Genomic DNA, 19616 nt, shown 5'->3' with positions numbered 1-19616 from the left:
ATCACACACCACCATGAAAAGTCCATATGAGCCTGGACTCATCCTCCTGCTGCTCACCTGAACATTAACACTCAGTGAGAGAGAAAGGCAAGAAGCTGGTAGGAGGAAGGAACAACATTGGCTAAGTGAATAGGAAATAAAAAAAGTGCGCATCACACAAGTTATCAGTTGATTTGCGGCATGAAACGCGAGAGCAGAGTGCGTGTGAGATCCCGCAAGGTGCACAGGAACAGCTAAAGTTCAACGGCACTTTTTATTGGGCCTAAAGCAGCTCCCATGAATTGAAGATGATGCGGGACTCGGAGACGGCAACGAGGCACAAAAGTGCACTTTATTCTAACACGGGCCTAGACTTTAACTAGGCGTGGAGGGATCGTTTCATTAACAGGAGTGAGGGCAAATAAAAGAAGATTAAATAAAGTTTCCAAGCAGCTCGCGCTTTTGAGTTTGGGGTGGCTAAGTGCTGCTCTTGCTAGCTGAATCTCAAACAATCTGCTCGGTCCTGTTACTTGGTGCAAGCTAGCTAGGAGCATTAGCAAGAGCAGAACAACTTAGCGAGAGACCGACTAAACATTTCTTAAACATGTAACTGCGTTTACTAAGAAGTGACCAACTCGTCCCAGGTTGTCAGGAACAAACATGTGAACTATACAAGCTAGTTTTCTTAATGTATAACTGGTGAGAAAAGATGGAGAAAGACACGGGGAGAGAGAGAAGAGAAAGAGAGCGAGTGAGCCCCGGGAGCTCGGACGCACTGATGTGGCATCGTGCTAGCACTCTTCGGGTTCAGGCTAACGAACGCTTTCCAGATGAGAAGCTAACACAGCTAGAGCTAACAGGCTAGCACTAGCCAATTGAAACGACAAATAACTGTATTGGCAGGCTAACTGCGAGCAGCATGTTTTATAAGCCGCGCGGCCGTTTTCTAAACACAGCAACAAATTTGCTTGCATAAACAAGATTTTTTTCCTCCTTGGCTCCTTCTCAAGATTTCACTGTTTGTAAACGAAGTTAAATTCGGCCCCTTTGCTGTTTTCGCTTGCCTTCCTCCAATAAGCACTGCACTCAGGGATACCACTCAACTCTTAGAATAAGGATAAACCAACGAAAAGGCAGGCGTCCAGACTTCCTCACCTACAACATACAGACTGAGATATCTTGACTCTACGAAAACAAAAGCGGCTCAATAAGCGAACAAAGTCCAGAAATAAAACTTCTAATAATTATTATTTTTAAAAAAAGATCCCAAGGTGCACTTACCCTGCACTCTTCACTTCAGCAGTAGTCCTTCTGACAAATTATTTAAATAAATATTTACAAACACCCAAAAATATCTCGGCAAACAATCTGAGAAACGATCCCTTACATAACTGTAGCGTTACACTAGCATTGATTTAGTCGGACGATCCGATCTTATTTTTGTTTGCTTAAATTTAATTTGTGCGTTAAAAAAAAAGAGAGAAACTGAGATACAAAACAAGAACTCTTCTTCAATCTCATTCACCACGGCCGCAGCACAAAAATGATCAATGCGCGCAGGAAGAGGGAGACGAAGGGGCTGTTAAAACTACACGGAAAACGTGTAAATTTAGCTCCCTTGTGCGTTAAATCGCTTTATATGAAATAGAAGAATGGTCAAGTGATGGCTGTTAGTCAAATCTTTACGAAAAAGTGAAAGCGAAAGGTGTTTTAAAACAGAACTACTTTTTGTGACGGTGCGGCGAATTTATTTCACTTTGCCTAGGGAACAGTGGTACTGCGACTTCCATTGCCTAGGGAAAAACCCGGATGTAAACTCGGCGAAACTCATCTGGAGAGAAGTGGCACAACCAACTCAGTTCAACTCAACGCCAAGCAAAAGAAGTAGCCCAGAAAAAAGAGAGGAGGAAAAGGAAGAGCAGGCCTTGGGTTATACGGACGAATCCTACGCAAGCCCCCTTTTATAAAGTGTCTTTACTTTGTTTGTAGTTCCAACACGCGATACTTGTGCACCTCGAGTCCCTCTTGCACGTGCATTGGTAATCATATTGTGCTGCTGGCTAATCGCTGGAGAAACAATACTCTTGTTGAGCGCGCGCACAGGCGAGGCGAGCGGTGCTGTGTTATGAAAGAGGAGGCTGCTGCTGCTCCGTTAACCAATAAACAGTTTTTTGTGCTGCGCCGCCATGACATATTTGAGTCTGGGTATAATTCCACACACTTTCATTAAAGTGTTTCAAGAATCGTTTTAAAGGTACAATAGTCGACATTTTTCATTTCTCACTATTATAATAATGGGCGAATCTATTTAAAAAAAACAAACATTTATTTATATAATATACATATATATATAAAATCATCGAACGTGTATTTAAATATTATGCAGGCAATTAAAAGGCAGGTTTTTTTTTTGTCTTCCGGTCCGGAATGTTTGTTTGTATTTGGATTAGCCCCTTTGTCAGTCATTTTATAGATACGCCCCTAACGTGCTTTTACATCCATTTAAATCATTATGATGAGAATTGTTAATTAATTTAACATGAGGTGCAGCTTTGCTTTAGGCATATAGGCACGTCATGTGTGCTCGAAAGTGATGTTAAGTCAGTCCTTGCTATTGATAACTAGTTGTACCATTGTAAGATTTGAGGGGCGGAGCTTTGTGTACATGGTTGGAAATGGGTCAGGGCTAGGATAGCTTTAAAGAAGAACTTGAGTGTCCTGCACAGACCTCTGACCAAAACTCAACTGAACACCCCTGGGATGAACTGGAACACTGACTGCACCCCTGACCTCCTCACTCACCATCAGTGTCTGATCTCACTAATCTTCTTTTGGCTGAATGGGCAAATCTCCACAGATGCACTTCAAAATCTACTGGAAATCCTTCCCAGAAGAGTGGAGGATGTTATAACAGCAACGAAATGTTCAATAAGCACATATGTGCTGATCAGGTATCCACAAACTTATATAGTGTACATATAATAATAATTACCCCTTTTCAAATTTCCCCCAAAAAACTAAAGAACAAAATATTCAGATACTGGAGCAAAAAAGGAAACACTTTTCCTGATTGTGATTAACCAAGTCATTCAATTTCAAGCAAGCAATACTTTACAGTCTACAAGCTCAGCTTCCATATGGGAAGCTTAAACATTATAATGGTAATTATAATGGTAAAACAATAATCTGTAAAGCAACCTAGAGTGTTAGAAAGGCCCTACAAAAATTACATACGTTAATAGTAAGTTGATTACACTAACTAAATAGAATCAACTAAATAAAACTGGACTCGGTTGTTGAGTATTCCCTTTTAACAGCACACTTTATGCCAGTTGGACCACAGTTGGAGAGTGCAGTTCCATATTATTATAATGTTTATGAATATGGACCTTAAACTGCGTCCAGTAATCATTTTGTATGGTGACCCTCTGCATTGTCCCATTGCATATTTCTGTAAAAAGTACACAACCTAACTACCTTTAATTTTCTCAAATTAAATAGATGTGAATAGATATGTGATGTCTTTTGTGGATAATTAATAATTTTAGTTTATAGATTTGAATTAAGGGCTAAAATGTTATTATTTAATATTTCTTAGAATTACCCTTGAATTTAAAATGATGCACAGTGTGTCCTTAGTTTAAAAATACATTCTGAAGGCAAAGCTAAATTAAGGCCAATCTTTATTATTTAGGCCTTATGACATCTGTGTCTCATTATTGAGTTTTAGAAAACTCTTAATGAGAGCTGGAGTGTGATAGAAGAAGAAGGTGAAGAAACACTTTAACACTTTCCTTTAGACTGTTAATGCTCAGTGATGGTCTTGGAAACAGTAAACGAAATGGATGAAATGGTAGGGGTGAAATGAATAGGAAGTTTGGTTTTTGCCTCAGCATTTTAAAAGGTAACGTAACTAAAACAGAGCATGACTTCTCGTGGTAGCTTATGTGTATGAATACATACGAACATCAAAAAGAAAAAACAGCATTTTATTTCAGTTGACACAGTTTTTAAAAGTATCTCTCCATTTTCGGTACTGTTTATTATACACAGGGTAACAGGGAGCCATTAGACTATCCAGTCACACCCTAGTTTCACACACAATTTAGAGATGCCAATCAGCATATGATATGTCTTTGGACAAGGTTGGTGGAAACCAGAGTACCTGGAGGAACCCCCCAAAGTACAGGGAAAACATGCAAACGCCTTGAACACAGGACAGAGGCAGGAATCAAACCCCCAAGCACAGAGGTATGACATATGTTTTTCCCCTAATAGCATTCAAATACTTAAAAACACTTGGGCCTCTTCTGAGTTATAGTTAGACTCATAACTAACAAAATTAAGTGTATGAAATATTTGTTCTAATGAAATATTTCTAAATTCAGAAATTTCAATAAATAATTTCTAAAAGAAAGAAAAGGAAAGAACAAGAAAACACTATTAGATATTTTGGTCTGTAGAGGGAGACATAATATTACATATTCTCACACAGCCAGCAGGCTGGTGGAAAAACTAGACCAACTCATCCCACTGCATTGTCTCAGTCAGTACCATAAGACCAGATAGTAAATGTCAAGTAACTACAAGTCAATAAAGAGAGTGAAACATAGGCTTGGAATTGAAAATATAAAAAAATATGTTTCCAAACGTCATTAACTTACCACAAAATCATAAAAGAGATGATGTTATACAGTATTTCTATGGCTACATTACAAAATCTGAGCAATGTAATTTACATTTCTTGTTAATAGGAGGTTTCATAGACAAAGTCTGTATTTCATCTCATAAGCTTCATCTAAGGAAACTGATAAGCAAGCACAATTTAATCAAACTGATTTCACTAAAATAAGCATTCATCTGGTTTGATTTTGTGTGTGAGTTTTTTGGGGGCTATGTGTGTATTTAACCATTTAAATCCTAAAATAGATAATGATAGTCTAAAATCCTCAGATGATATACGAATCTAACGTCTAATCTGTATGGCTTTCACAGAATTTAAAAGAAAACTTCATTTACCTCATCTGTCAAGTATGTCCATTTAATATTTTTGTTATGATTCACTATTCTGATAAAATATTGGAGAAAGAGATGCTTCTTCTACAACAACCTCCAAAATATCATTTGCGGTTCAAGATAAGGGGATTTGAAAATATGTTGAACTTGCAGCATACTATACAGCTAGTTGTACACCAGTGCGTGCATGTGCACTCACACAGGTGTGTCTGACCCCTAGGCATATGGTCTGCTGTGCCATGCTGATCCATTCACCTGGGATTGTAGGTCTGCTCTGATGGATAGTGGGAATGGAGGGCCTAAAACTGCTGTTATAATATTAGTAACTGAATCATGATCTATTCAGCCACCAGAATGGGGCATCCAAGCCAAAAACAGCTGTCCCTGCCCTTTCTGTGAAACTCACCAGCTGAACCACCATATTATGGATTTGACAGTCCTTGAGTAAAGCATTTCTGCTATGTGGTGGTTTCGGTTCACTAGCCATGCAGCGTACAGAGACTCTGAGGATGGTGTGCATCTGCCCACTTTCAAAGCTTTTTTACCAACCTCAAGATTGCTTGCTCTTATCACCATTATTGACTCGTGCTTTTCACAACTGTCAGTCAATCACCAGAACATTGTAATGGTCTGTGTTGCAGCATTGCTAGGTTTACGACTGAGGCGACTGCTGTTCGTATCCTTGCCAGATATACAAAGTCTACATATAGGTGGTGTGTGGTCACTTGTGATTTTCTGTCTGCCATTTTGATTGAGATAGCCCTGCCTTTTGTCAGAAAGCATCTTTTAGCCTGTGAGTCAAGCTTCATTCCTACGACCAATCTGGGCAAGTGCCAGAAGGCTTTTCTTTTAATTGATTTTCCTTCCTAGATCTTGAACAGGGACAAGTAGCCCTGTCCAGCTCTTGGGACTGTCCAGCAGCCAGTCATTGGCTTGTAGAAGAGGAATTGCCAGGAGCAGTACTAGGTCCCCTTGAGCACTATACTTCATTGCAAGGCTGTGTTCAGGCTCATAGCGCCTGCATTTGACCCATACCCACTGCCAGCTATTATATTCTGTGTTCCAACACAATATAGACTTATTTCTCCTTTTCCATGAGACTAATCAGGGTTATTGTCAGTTTTTGTCATCTTCTTCTTTTCAGGTAGGTTGCTACAATTAAAGCAATGCTACAATTAAAGCAATAGTCTGTAAGTACCTGTGAGAGATATTCAGATCCCAAACAATTTGAGCACTGATTACGTCTAATCAGTACTGGGGTTTGTAAGGGCAAACGGCTTACCATTTTGCCCTAAAATACAAAAGCTGATGAAAGTTTAAACAATCCCTACAATTACAAATGTATAGGTTTGAGAAGCTTATAAGATGATAAGAAGTTACTCTGCAGTGGTAGTGCTAAAATATGCAGGCACAAACAAAGTGCTATGTGTCTTGTTGAGTAACACAGTCATTCATGGTTATCAGTTGTAGCTGATTTGTTCATAAATTTACAGTAATTGCTTGTGATGGTTCCACTGGGGCACACAGATTCACACCTAGTGCAAATTTTTACTGGGACACAAAGCTGTCAAACCAAGCAATTAAATCCCTCTTTTTTGTGCCTAAGTACTGATGTGGATACTGAGACAGGGTTGCTATCTGTATGTTTGTCACCCAGATTGCATTCTAAACATCATTTTAAAAGACCCACCCCTTCAACCCTGTTCTGATGCCTTATTTCCTCCTTCTCCATGCTCTACTCCATTTCTTCTGCCTACCTGTTTTACTTCTGCCTTTACTTTTTCTCTGTTCTGCTTTACTTTTCACTTTTTTGCGGATCATTCTTTGGCTGCACTGTTCTTTCTGTTAAACCCTACAAATTGTGTTTTGTTTTTGCATCATCAGATCATGTTAGGTACACTGTAAAACTGTTTTAAAAGAAAGAAAAAAGCCTGTAAAAGTAAAAATGTGGGGAAACATTTTCAAAACATCAAAACACTGTAAATAGTAATACAAATGCTGTAAATATATGTTATCTTTAGTTTTACAAGCCCAGACTGGAACCTACAGAGACTTGTATAGACAGGGCTTGTAAAAAAAAAAAAAAAATCGATAAAATACAAGGTTTGGCTGTTAGTTTAATAGCAAAAAATGTGACTTTTAATTCACATAAGTGCTATTTCTGAATTGTGTATTCTTATTAATAAACAAAGACTTTTACCATGAAATATACAGGCATGGATCTATTTACACTATTTTACTGTGTCACAATAAATTGTACTGCCATTGTTTTTACCAGTTAAGGCCTGGTAAACACAACTGCTAGCTATTTATAATAAATATCATGGATTTAAAAAAAAATAAATAAATTTCATGTTGCCAGATACCACAGCACAGCTTCAGAAGTCGTTTGGAGTCCACACCTCAGTAGGTCAGAGCTGTTTTGGCAGTGCTCAGAGAACCTACACAATATTAGGCAGGTGGTTTTAATGTTATGACTGATCAGTATATAGTACGTAGTTGGATGTAATTGGATTGTAGGGAGACAATCTTCCGACATTATTTTAACAGGCTGCTCATCAAAGTGCTGGCTCCATTGCTAATGTCTCCCATTTCACTCAAGTGAACCACCATGCACTCCATATCAAAAGCCCCAAATTGTATTGGGCTTCTGTGTAATGCCAGACACTGGGCCACTGTTTGCTTTGTTGTGTCATTCTGCATTATAAAACCATAAAGGTGATGGTATCCAGAAACCACTTTCCTTACCAGACCTTCCAAGGGAGGCCATCTTTCTTTCACTATATTAAAAAGTTTAGAAGTATAAAAATAAGACTAGAACAAAGCAAAGAAGAAATATTGATACATTGCAACTTCTTTTGGTGATGCTGCTGCTGCTGCATATAATAATAATAATAATAATAATAATAATAATAATAATAATAATAATAATAATAATAATAAAAATAATAAGTTTCTTCCTCTTCTTCTATTTATTATTATTGAGATTAGGACATAATACATTGATTAAAAGAAAACAAACAAAAAAAAAATCATCATTCATAGTAGTTTATCTAAAATGTTAGCAAGGCTGTAGTTAGTTTCACTGTAAATGGAAGCAGAAGCAAGCTTCTTATTTCTCTGTCCCTAGTAATAAACACCAAAATTACTCATCAGAAGTGAAGTGACAAAAACACTGGCCAGTAATTTAGTTTGTTTCCATATTGACTCTACAAACGGGCTTGTAGGTGGAATGAACTCTGCGTTTTTGCGTGGATGTGATGAACAGAGTAGCTTTGGAGGAACAAAGGCTATCCGGCCACACCTGGGCCATTACATCAAACACCAATGTACCCAAATAACTCTAAATTCATCTGGTCGAAAAGGGCTTTGTGTATGCAGACACAGAGCTCAAAGCATGCTCTGATGCAGACATTAAAGGGTTTGCATAGAAGATAATAGGTTCTGGCTTGTGCACTGTTCTTTGGTCTCTGCATGCTCTGGTGTCAGTCAATTCACCAGCATCTGCACCATCTGCTTTTTTTTCTTCTATCAAATATGTTATCAGCGTCAACCAAACTGTCTTAATGTTAAAGTCATCAAAATAATTTAAATACACACTAAAGGATAAAAAAAATCCTATTCTATTGGGGAAAAAACTCTCTTCCAATTCAAAACTTTGCTTTGGCAAAATGGGAGCACTTTGACCATCTGTGTGTCTCAGCCTCTAATTCTTTTTGATGTTGCCACTCAGCAGGAGGTTGTTACTTTGAGAGGGACAATCATCTTGGCAAAGACATGGCAGCCAGGCTTGAAGTGCTGAAGTGGCAAGGTTTTCTGTTCTCAGATTATTATTATTATTATTATTATTATTATTATTATTATTATTATTATTATTATTATTATTATTATTATTATTATGTGTAAAAGATCTTGTTAATTCTAAAGTGAAGAACAAATCAGGGCACACAGTAAAGGAGATGTTATAGTTTTTAAGCAGAGTAAAATCAGAGTTGCTCTCTCCTCTGCTGGATCCCGTTAGAGCACTTAAACAGACAAAAGCTTAGATTAGAGATTAGAGATTTGAATTTCTTGAACATTTCTACAATTCAGCTTTAGTTTTTTAAATATACATTACAGCACAATAAAATTCTTTTTCTCACGTATCCTAGCTTGTGGTATCAGTGCACAGGGTCAGTCATGATATAGTGCCCTGGGAGCAGAGAGGGTTACGTGCATTGCTCAAGAGCCCAACAAGACAGTTTGGCAGGGCTGTGGCTTAAATCTCCAGCCTTCTGATCAGCAACCCAGAGCTTCAACCACCAGTGCTTGGGGGCATTGTCATGCTGGAACAGGTTTGGGCCTCTTCAGTTCAGTGAAGGGAAATTGTAACGCTACTGCATACAAAGACATTCTATACAATTTTGTGCTTTGTGGCAAGAGTTTGGGAAGAACCACATATGGGTGTGATGTTCAAGTGTCTACATTCCTTATCTACAGTACCTAATTCATCAGGTCTGAGAATCCCATATTGTTTTGTTTGACGATAGTGCTGGCTTTAAGTTATATGGGTTGGGTTCTAGTCAGGCTATATCTTATAACTGTTCACTACTAAATTTAAGTTACTCCCCTCAATTGAAATGAACAGGCAAACGCTTTACAATGGATAGATGAAAAACAAAATCTGTCACCTTATTCTACTCTCAAACACAGCCTGCAAAAGTCAATCACATTATCTAACTAGGTTTGGCTGGTCCCCTGCATTGTCTGTGTACTTAGCAAAATGAAAGCAAGGATTAATCGTAAATATTATCAATGGATGAGCCAAAGAAGATTTGATGTTTTTACTACAGACACTCCTGCAGCACAGCTTTGTGAGTAATTGCTGCAGAGGGCCATCATCCCTACACTTGTACTGCTGCCTTTAATTTATTTTACTGACTCAGCTAAACATTAATGGGACAAAGCAATTTAAAGTAAAAATAACTCAACTTTTATTTATTTATTTATTTATTTTTAATTTTCTTTACTTCTTTGATTTGCTTAAATCTCCTTTTCATCTCCCCACCCCTCCACATCCACTTAAACTGCCTCTCTGTCCTGTTATACCTGTTATCTAACTGTGTGTGGTGTGTAGGCGGGGATTATATTCATACGCTCATGGATATCAGCTGCATATGGTGCAGAAGTGCACTTCTATATTCCACCGTCCCGCTCAGCTAGAGGCCCACAGTGTACCGCGCGCTCGGACCACGCAGTACATTCAAACCGGGACAGTGTTAACATTTCACTTCCCTCATGCACGCCCAACACAAAGTGAAATTATGCCGCAGAGATGAATCAGCATGTGCTTCACCGGTTGAGTGAAGATGATTTGAGTCTTTGTTTAAATTTACAGGAAGTTTAAGTTGCCCATTTGACTGACTGCAGATAGTATGTTTTACTGTAGTTTATGTTGTACAAGACCCACACACACCCACACACACATTGCTTCTTCCATATTAATCTATGCTAACTATTGCTGATGGTTCATTTCATGATTTGCCAGTAGCTCTTCTACTTGTTGCTTTGCAATACATCCGTGTAACCTTTAATGTAATATTGGCTGCTGAAAATGACTTCATAATGTGCTTAAAACTGACACTACATTAGCACATGAGCCTCTCATGTTACTGAGCTGATGGAGTAAGTCACTGGCACCTCAGAGGTGTGTGTGTGTGGGAGCAGAACCTGTGTGTTCTACTAACGGTTCGGGGAATGCATAGCACATTGAGTGGGTTTCTATTTGCTTGGTTTTATGTAAAGCTAAGTAGGAGGGATGCTTGGCCTTTATGGAGGCTGATTGTGCCCTTTGTAGTATATAGCTTTATACTGATGATGCTTCCTGGCACCTTTAGTTGTCCTGACAGCAGTCTGATTTTAGTTTCTTTTAAAGGCATTTATGATATTGTCAAATATCCTGCAGCATGCTGACAAATGTATGCTCCTATAAAAAGAACTGCTGATTTGCTTGTACACTTTTCATTCTTGACCAACAGGTGGCAACACAGCTTCATCATAACACGGGCCAATGAGAGGAGGTGGGAGGGAGGACTGTAACATGCTCAGAGAGGTGAGCCGATAAAAGTGTGGTTCTGAGGCAGTCAGCTGGAAGTGTGTGAATGCAGAAGACATGGCTTTAAGCATGGAGTAAAACCAAAAGGCAGATAAGAAGACAACTATGGGTCCTGTTGCTGCCTGAGGGTTTTACACTTCCTGGACTTGCTACACTGTTCAGAGACACTGTCTTGTTTGAGTGCCAGAAGAGAAAGAAAGTAAGAAAGAAAGGAAAAAACAGAAGAGTCAGGGAAAAGGCTCGGCCCTGGAGGAAGCGTCTGTTTGAGACAAAGTCATATTGTTGTCAGTGGGTGGTGGAAAAACAGGCTCCAGAACATGGAAGAGGAGAAGGAAAAGTTTACTGTAAAAGCCTCGTACAGACATTCACACACTTTCACTGCTCACACACATGTTCAGACAGCTGCACTTCCTGGTATGCTGTGTGGACTGATTGACTGAGCTGCTTGGTGGAATGAGCTCCTACACCATGAAGATCAAGCACATTGTGATGCTCTTGTTTACAATCTGAGGATATTTCTTGTAATAACATAAAAATAGACTGATTTTTTGTGTATAAAATCATGTTTGTGTGAGATGGGATATCTCTACCTGGACTCAGTTTGCATTGTGACCTCGTGATGGAGGGGGATGGAGACAGAGGTGAGATGTCTGCCAACCTGGATGCTCTTGTGGATGGTAAGGAACAGGCAACTCCAGGATCAGCATCGTCGTCCTGTTCAGATCTGTCCACCTCTACCCCTGCAGTTCAGCCCTGTCCACACACCACCAGGACCTTCAGCGGACTCCGGTTCTTTGGCAGAAAGTGAGTGTGTGATTGTGTGTGTATTAATGTGTGAGAAAGTGTAGCTGCTTTATGTTTTGAATTTAGGAGGAAAGTCATAACATCAGTCCCAAATCAAAAGCAAACAAAACAAAAACCCTTCAGCTAAACAATAAGTAATGAGTCTCAGATGAGTCAGAACAGTTACACCTTGAGCCCCAACATTCCTGACAGCTGGCTTCTCAACGTAACCGAAAAGCCTTGCACTTTAATTTCTTCAGTTATTTTAGAGTTTAGTAATATGGTTGTGGAATAGCACTTATTTAAAATTCCAAATGTATATCTGCCCTTTTCCTGTTACTGTTACTATTGCAAATTATATGTATGTCAACTCTTTTCCTTCTCATAACCCACATTGACTCCTAAATGAATTTTACTCAAAACACGGCAGGTTTTTAAATGTGCAATATCACCTTTCATCAACTGGGTATACTAATCCTACAGTCTCATGTGGTTTGCCAAAAATGGCTGCCTTAATGGATTCCTAAAGAAGTTAATTAAGATCTATTATTGTCAGACCTGTTGGGACTATGGTCACACCCTTCTAGTGCACTGCTGACCTTGTGCTTTTTAGAGATGACCTACAAATTACACTGTAAAAGTATATATTTTGTTTATTACTTGGTTTTTCTAATCAGAATATACATCATTATTTAAGTATGTAAATAACATATTTTGGGACATGTACATTAATATGTAATATGTAGATTATCTTCTTAAACTCCTAGGATCCATCGCATTCCTCACTCATGTAACTACATATATTTCTTTAATGTTGTAGCTGAATAATTAATAGTTGTTATTGAATAATAACTGAATAACCTTCAGTTTACGGAGTTAACATTTGATTATAGGTTAACACAGGTAGGAAGTAAGAAAGAGGAAGCATACATTTTTTAAAAATGAAGTTTCATGTCATTTGATCTGTTGGCACAATACTTTACAAATTACCGTTACTGGCCTATTTTTATGATGGAAAAAAATAATTTCAGTTCATTTTTAAAAGAGTGAAAGAGACTCTAGGTAATGAAAGCTGCACCTTACCAAATTTATTTTTTTTATTGGACCCTATGGTTTAGTTAGGAGCATGTGGAATGTGTGTGTGTGTGCGATTGTTTATGAATTATAGGTGATGATTGTTTTTGGTGATAATTTGCATCTAAGCACATATTTGAAACATAAAAATCTGACACTGGGTGAACACAGGCACTTTAAAAAATGATTCTGATTCGGCCGGCCAAAACAGTTAGTGGGAGTACAGTTTTCAGTTTACAAAGTGAAAAAACATAGCACCTTGTGGTTTCACATATTGTTCTTTTTTAATGAACTGTATTCAGTTGTGTTAAAATGGATTTGAAATGGAAATAGCTACACAGAACAAGTAGATTTAAAATTCTCTTTCTGCATGTTTTAGCAGTTATGAGCTCTCACATCTGTCGATACAGTATAAAATACAGTAACATTTATTTCTTTGCAATCAAAACCATGCCTTATGCAGGCCTCATGTAGCTGTTGTTTAGTGATTGGTTTAGAGAAAATACATGCATGCACAATAGTAATATATGCAAACTGTTATTCATGTCACAGATTATTAAAATTATTATTATTATTACTATTATTATTTAATTAATTAAGCTCAATAGCACAATCCTAGTGTAACAGTGCTTCTAATAACCTGTATGTCCTGTTGTTACTCAACACTGCTTACTTAGTTGGTTTTTTTTTTTTACTTGGTTTCTGTGAAGTGATAGAAATGTATGGATGTTAAACACTAGTCTGGAATTGTGTACCTTTGTAGACACATGTGCACACATGCCCAGACCTACAAAATGTCATAAAGTAAGCGTTTCATGCAGTATCTGATACAACTTATTGTTCCCTGCTGTTCCCCCTGGGTTGGCATTAGTTTCAAATGACAGGAACAGTTACAGATGTAATTAGCATATTATTTCGTTTTTCCTAACTGCCAGGTGTATTCACCTGGTTAACCTATACCACAAGTCATATGCTGTATGCCATGTCATGTGGAACTTTGGGCTGACTGGAAAGGTGTTCTGAGATAATTACTTCCTGCCACTGGGAGGGGCAATATTAACTCTGTAAATCTGGGGATGGTATGCAGTGGTGCCTAAGTTGCAATGGCTCAGACTAATTAGAGTGGCACACCTCATTGGAGTGGAACAAGTAATCCACACCCCCTAAAGTCACAGAAGGGGCTGGGTGTCTGGGCCACTGGTTGACCTTGCTTAATAGGTTCACCATCCAGTGGGACAGTGTCTGTTTAGGTGCCTTTCCCATGAAATAAATTGGGAAAGTTGATCAAATTTACTGTTATGTGGTCCAAGTTCATTCTGGGCATAGCAAGGAATACTCAGAAAATTCCCCATCATGGAAGATGGGTAGGTTAATAGCTTGGACAAGTTTGGGTGATATGAATTTGGGCAAGGGAATCAGCCAAAAAAGCAACCAAGGGATGAACCCCAAGATGACTCCAGTGTCATCCAGCCACCAGCACTTGCAAGACGAGCTTGTGACTGCTGGCATCTGGGTGAAGGGCAGAGTCTTACAGGACTACAAGGGTTAGTGCAATGGTGAAATCCCTTGGTATACAAAGGGACATTGCGGTCTTCAGAAAGGCTGTGGCAGATTTATGAGGATAGTGAACACCTACACCTATGACTTCAATGTTGAAGAAGACTTGTTGAAATGTTAGAACCTGTCACTGGAGCAAGATGATTGAGTGCACATCATTTGCAGAACAGCTTCCATTTGGAGAATTACATTTAGGAATGACCTTTGGACAGTTAGATCAAAACTCTCTACCTGCTCTTCATGCAAAGGGACCAGACCAACAGGTTTAGGTAACTCTTAGCTGAAGGTGCAAAATCATTCCATCTATTTGGGAAAATAGATCTAAAATAGATCTAGAGGAAAGGGCCAAGGCATTTAGTTCACTAGTGAGTGCAGCAGTGGAAACTAAGCCCTTGAAGCCATTTCAGGCAGGATTCAGAATTATATGCAAGGTGGACAGAATAGAGTGGAGGTGAAAATGCATATAGTATACACTGTGGCCATTCATGAGCCAGGGCATCCTGATCTATCAGGCAATTCAGAACCACAGTTGACAGTGGGTGAGTTTGGAATGTGCAAATAGGTCCATCTGTTCCCTGCCAGATCTGGCATCTCACATCTGGGTGTGTGTGCTGTATTGAGAACTCATCTGCTACATTGTTATGCTGCCCTGACAAATGATTTGCTCTCAATGAAGACAACCATGGATGTCACCACCGGATACGTTTTTGTGCAAGGTGGAGAATGCTATCCAACCTACCAAGAGAGCGACCTTTGTGATTGATGTATCTTACCCTTATGTCTGTTTAGACCAGCATATGGCAAAAGTTGATGACATGTATAATGACAGGGTGGGTAGTATTGCCATTGAATCTAATTTCATATGAATTAATTGTGTCGCTTGTTTTGGTACTAAGGAATGGACTTTTTTTTAGTTCCCAAACCAAACACTATAAATTGTGTGAGAATGGCAGGCATGTTTTATTGTATGTGTTGGTTAGAAGGGGTGATATAGAACATTAAGTTCCTTTTCAATAAAGCAAATTGTAAAGTGGATTGAGACCGCTTGTGGTTGATTTGAGATATGTCTGTTCATCTGTTGTGTTCACATATAGATGAAAAGCAGTGTGTCAGAAATATGAGAATTTGTTCTTTAAAATTTAAGTGCTCATCCGTCATCTGGTCCATCATGTAGTACTCTCCAGTTTGGTACAGAATTGTGTGTGTTCATGTATGTAAACTCATGTATTCCACCTGCTCTGTTTAAGAAAGAGGCAGCTGTTTTGGTGCTTTGTTAGTATACGTTCACTGAGCTTGTGTAATCTGATAATGTCACACACTCCATAGCTACCTGAGTTTTGTTTTGAAAAAGTAAGTTCACCACACAGGAGGCAGAATAGTGACACATACCTGATTTTCTACAGAGCTGCTAGGTGATGCCCCAGTCTTTCAAACAAACTGATTTATTGCAAACATCTTTAAAGTGCCTAGTCTAAGGCTCATCAAAAGTAGGTCTCTTAAACATTTACGTACAAATCATGAAGCTCACAGTCCACATTTGTAGCAGTCCCAGTCAAGACCTGAAGAGGGACAGACCCATTTCTGCTGCTATCTTTACCATCTCTCCCTCTGCACTCCTGCTATGTATAGATCAGGGTCAGAGACTCAGTATTGGATTGTGTGTGTGTTAAATGTTAAATGATGCTCTCCTGAGCTCTGACTCAAAGGAATTAGGCCAGCTGTTTGATTGAAGTTGGGCTATGGGGAGATGAACTAGTGGACCTGAACAAAGCAGTGAAGGTATTCACCTTATCTATTTTAACACTTTAGATCTAAACATTTAGCATCTCATCTGTATATTAAGCTTTTCCAGTTGATCCAGTCATTACCCTGTCTACATCCAAGATTTAGTTGGAGCGTGACACTGCTGTTTAACAGAGCTTATTGTTCTATGATTTCATTGATTTGTTTTTAGACTGAAGACAGGGAATATAATGACAAGGATACATGAGGGGAGGAGCAGGGGAATTCTACGAGCAGATTTTCACATGAAGATGCTGTGTGACAAACTAAGTTTTATTATAAATATAAAAGTATATGGTATTGATACTTGTTCTTCGATGCATCCTGACTTTTTCTCTTCACAAAAAATGGATGTTTGGGATGTGTCCTCTAGATGGCGACACTGCTACATGTAGCGTTCTGTGTGATCATTGGCCCATAAGTCCCTTTGCTCTGAGAGCCATTACTTTTACTTGGCATTCACAGCAAGCCCTACTGTCATGGGGACAATTAGGGAAGTCCTGGTGCCTTGGCTGGGTAGTGGCTGTGAGTACACAGTGACAATGAACAGACATATATGGTCAAAGACTGTGGTCAGAATGCTATGTTTAAACTTTAATTAAAATTGGTTCTACTTAGAGTTGTTTCACTAATGCCCACTGGTGTTATACATATATATATATATATATATATATATATATATATATATATATATATATATATATATATATATATATATATATATTTGTATACTGGTTTCAGCATATGTTGTTATGTTGTATAATGTATACTATATCACTGCCTTTGGTTTTCAGTGTTGCTGCTCTCCATCTTAGTTGGCATCTTTGTGAAACTCTCAGACAAGCTTTCTTTAAACACACCTAGCATGTTTCCTAGCAACAACTAATACACAATACACACAGTACACAGAATACCAGTTAACAAGGTATAGCAAGTTTTTTCACCTGAGCGTAAAAGCCTGAGTAACTAGCAAGCAAAGCTAAATATGTATAGGACTAATGCATTATCCCAAGTGGATCAATATTTCAATATGTCTTTATTGTAATGGTTAATATATCTACAATGCAGCATATACACATATTACAAAAAATTAAATTAAATTCAAAATAATTCACTTTTCTTGGGCAAGTTATTCAAAGAGAATGATATAAACTTTGTCTTATTAATATATCATCTTGAGAGGATGGAACAATTGCTATACTATTATATGTCAGTTTTGAATCAACAGGTTTTGTAGTCTTATTGGTACAGGAAAATGTGTCCATATTCAGGTGTCAATATATTTTTTTTATATAATAATCACCTACAGTTGGGTCCATAAGTATTTGGACAGTGAGATCAAACAAGATTGGTCATTAACAATCTGTACTGTTAAACACTGTCCTATCTGTTTTGCAGCATTTGACTGAATCTGAGCAGAATATATAGCTGTATACATGTCACAATTCACCCTGCTACTTCTATCAGCAGTCATATCATCAATAAACACTAGTGACCCTGTTTTACTGGCAGTCATACATGCCCAAGCCATAACACCATGTTTGACAGATGATATGATACGCTCTTCTTTCAAGCTTGGTTTCATTATTTTATTTATTTATTTATTTTCGAAACTGGACAGGCTTTTTTTTGTTTTGTTTTTTTAGATGTTTTCTAGCAAAGTCTATTATGGCCTTTCTATTCTTGAGTGTTACTAGAGGCATCTTGATGTAAATCCCCGTATTTACATTCATGAAGGTGTCTCTCACTTGTGGATTTTGACAACAATGCGCTTACCTCTCGAGAGAGTCTTGACTTGACTAGATGTTGTTAAGGGATTTTTCTTCACCAAGAAAAGAATTCTGTGAAAAATAGCAAAATGATTAGAGAATTGCTTCTGTGAAACCTGTAAAACCATCAGATGTGGTATATCACCCACAACACCCATGCATGTGTGTATGTAAGCCAAGGTACTCCAAAAAGGTCACATAGTGACTTAAGACACAATATTCATGACTAAATAGAAGTCCTTGTTTGGCAGTTCAGTCAAATGAAAGTCTGAAGACAAAGGTGACCTGGCAGGGTTTGTCAGATCATGCTGTCCATCTTGGGGAGGAAGCTGCCAGGGTTTACTAACAAACAGTGAACAGTACTGGAAACCTTGTTGACCACCTCAAGGCCACTAATACAACCTCAATAATTGTTGAATCCATTTGTGAGCCAGATCATCATGTCCTAGATATCCAGCTCTGCCAGGGAGAGTCATATAAGGGGGGACCAAAAAATTCCTGGCATGACCTATGTGTGGTGTCTTGAAAACACCACATGGACAGTCTATTTGGCCATGCTGGCTGTGTGATTCTTAAATCTGCACCTTCTGTGCAGGGCAGTAGGCCCCAGGCATACAAGGCAGGTTCTGCAGTGATAATTAGTACACCTTTGGCAAGGTGGATTGAATCAACCACATCCAATGCCCTTACGCCCCACCATCAGTAGTGAGGTGCTAACAAGCATTAATGACTAGCTAACTTTTATACTGCATCTGCTGATTTGAGCAACTGCTGTTGCAAACCTATGTGCCACTTATAATGCAATATTGTAAAGACCCATTTACACCAGAAGTGTCCTGTGTAGCCTAATGTCAAGTATTGTGCCATCTTCTTATATAGCTGTTTATTCTTTTTATGACTTGAAGACATTTAAACATTTAAGTAGTTATGCACCTGCTATGGTGGAGTGACATTTATAGCAACAGGTGAGTTTAACTGATTAGTAAACAGGGGGTTTTAGTGCCACTGTACACATAAACAGTAATGTCCAAGTGCAATATACCCTCCTGTGATGTAAAATGTATCACAAGACTTTGAGGCATGTAAGGGGTAAGGTAAAACAATTGTACTCAAGTGTTCTCAAGTAAATGGAATATCAGAAAATGATAATTGCCATAATTTGTTGGAATGCTTTTGGTTTGCTGGTTCTCTTGATTTCTCTCTGATGCAGTACATGAAGCACCATCATTGTTCACACTGAGGCACTCAAACAAAGCATTCAAAGCTTGATCTGACTTATTTTAAAGTGAACTTTGTACAAAGTTGAATTTGATATCCCAGAAGGAGAGACATGAGCCGGTACAGTTTCCAGACCACTCCATGGTAACCGCTAGAGTAAGCAGCAGTATTCTGGGCCCTCTTAAAGAGCAGTAATTAGTTCCTTATGTGTTGTGCTTTGAGCGTTGTGATACATCTCTTGTAAGCAGAAGTGTTGCTGAGGTTGATAATCTAATGAAGTGGATGGTATTGACACGCTGTATTTTAAGTAAGGCTTGTAATAAACAGATGGTGGCTGATCAACG

The 19616-nt window shown here is 38.5% G+C and overlaps 2 protein-coding genes across 8 annotated transcripts in view; one reads left to right on the top strand and one right to left on the bottom strand.

The window, feature by feature from the left end:
- Positions 1 to 1530, bottom strand: part of phf21ab (PHD finger protein 21Ab) — a 29768-nt gene extending 28238 nt beyond the window's left edge. For 4 of the 7 annotated variants that reach the window (XM_058407513.1, XM_058407509.1, XM_058407512.1 and 1 more), the window contains exon 1: positions 1261 to 1530. The gene's annotated coding sequence lies outside the window, so the exon portion shown is untranslated. The remainder of the gene's footprint in view (positions 1 to 1260) is intronic. The other 3 variants (XM_058407507.1, XM_058407511.1, XM_058407510.1) reach the window with 1 other exon arrangement.
- A 9560-nt stretch (positions 1531 to 11090) lies between these two features.
- Positions 11091 to 19616, top strand: part of dgkzb (diacylglycerol kinase, zeta b) — a 33774-nt gene continuing 25248 nt past the window's right edge. Inside the window, exon 1 of the mRNA XM_058408523.1 lies at positions 11091 to 11893. Within this exon, the coding sequence (XP_058264506.1) occupies positions 11709 to 11893 (185 nt within the window). The 5' untranslated portion in view covers positions 11091 to 11708. The remainder of the gene's footprint in view (positions 11894 to 19616) is intronic.

Source organism: Hemibagrus wyckioides, linkage group LG14 (assembly GCF_019097595.1).
Source record: "Hemibagrus wyckioides isolate EC202008001 linkage group LG14, SWU_Hwy_1.0, whole genome shotgun sequence".
NCBI lineage: Eukaryota > Metazoa > Chordata > Actinopteri > Siluriformes > Bagridae > Hemibagrus > Hemibagrus wyckioides.
The sequence above is the reverse complement of the archived record's forward strand: the minus strand, read 5'-3'. Positions and strand labels throughout refer to the sequence as shown.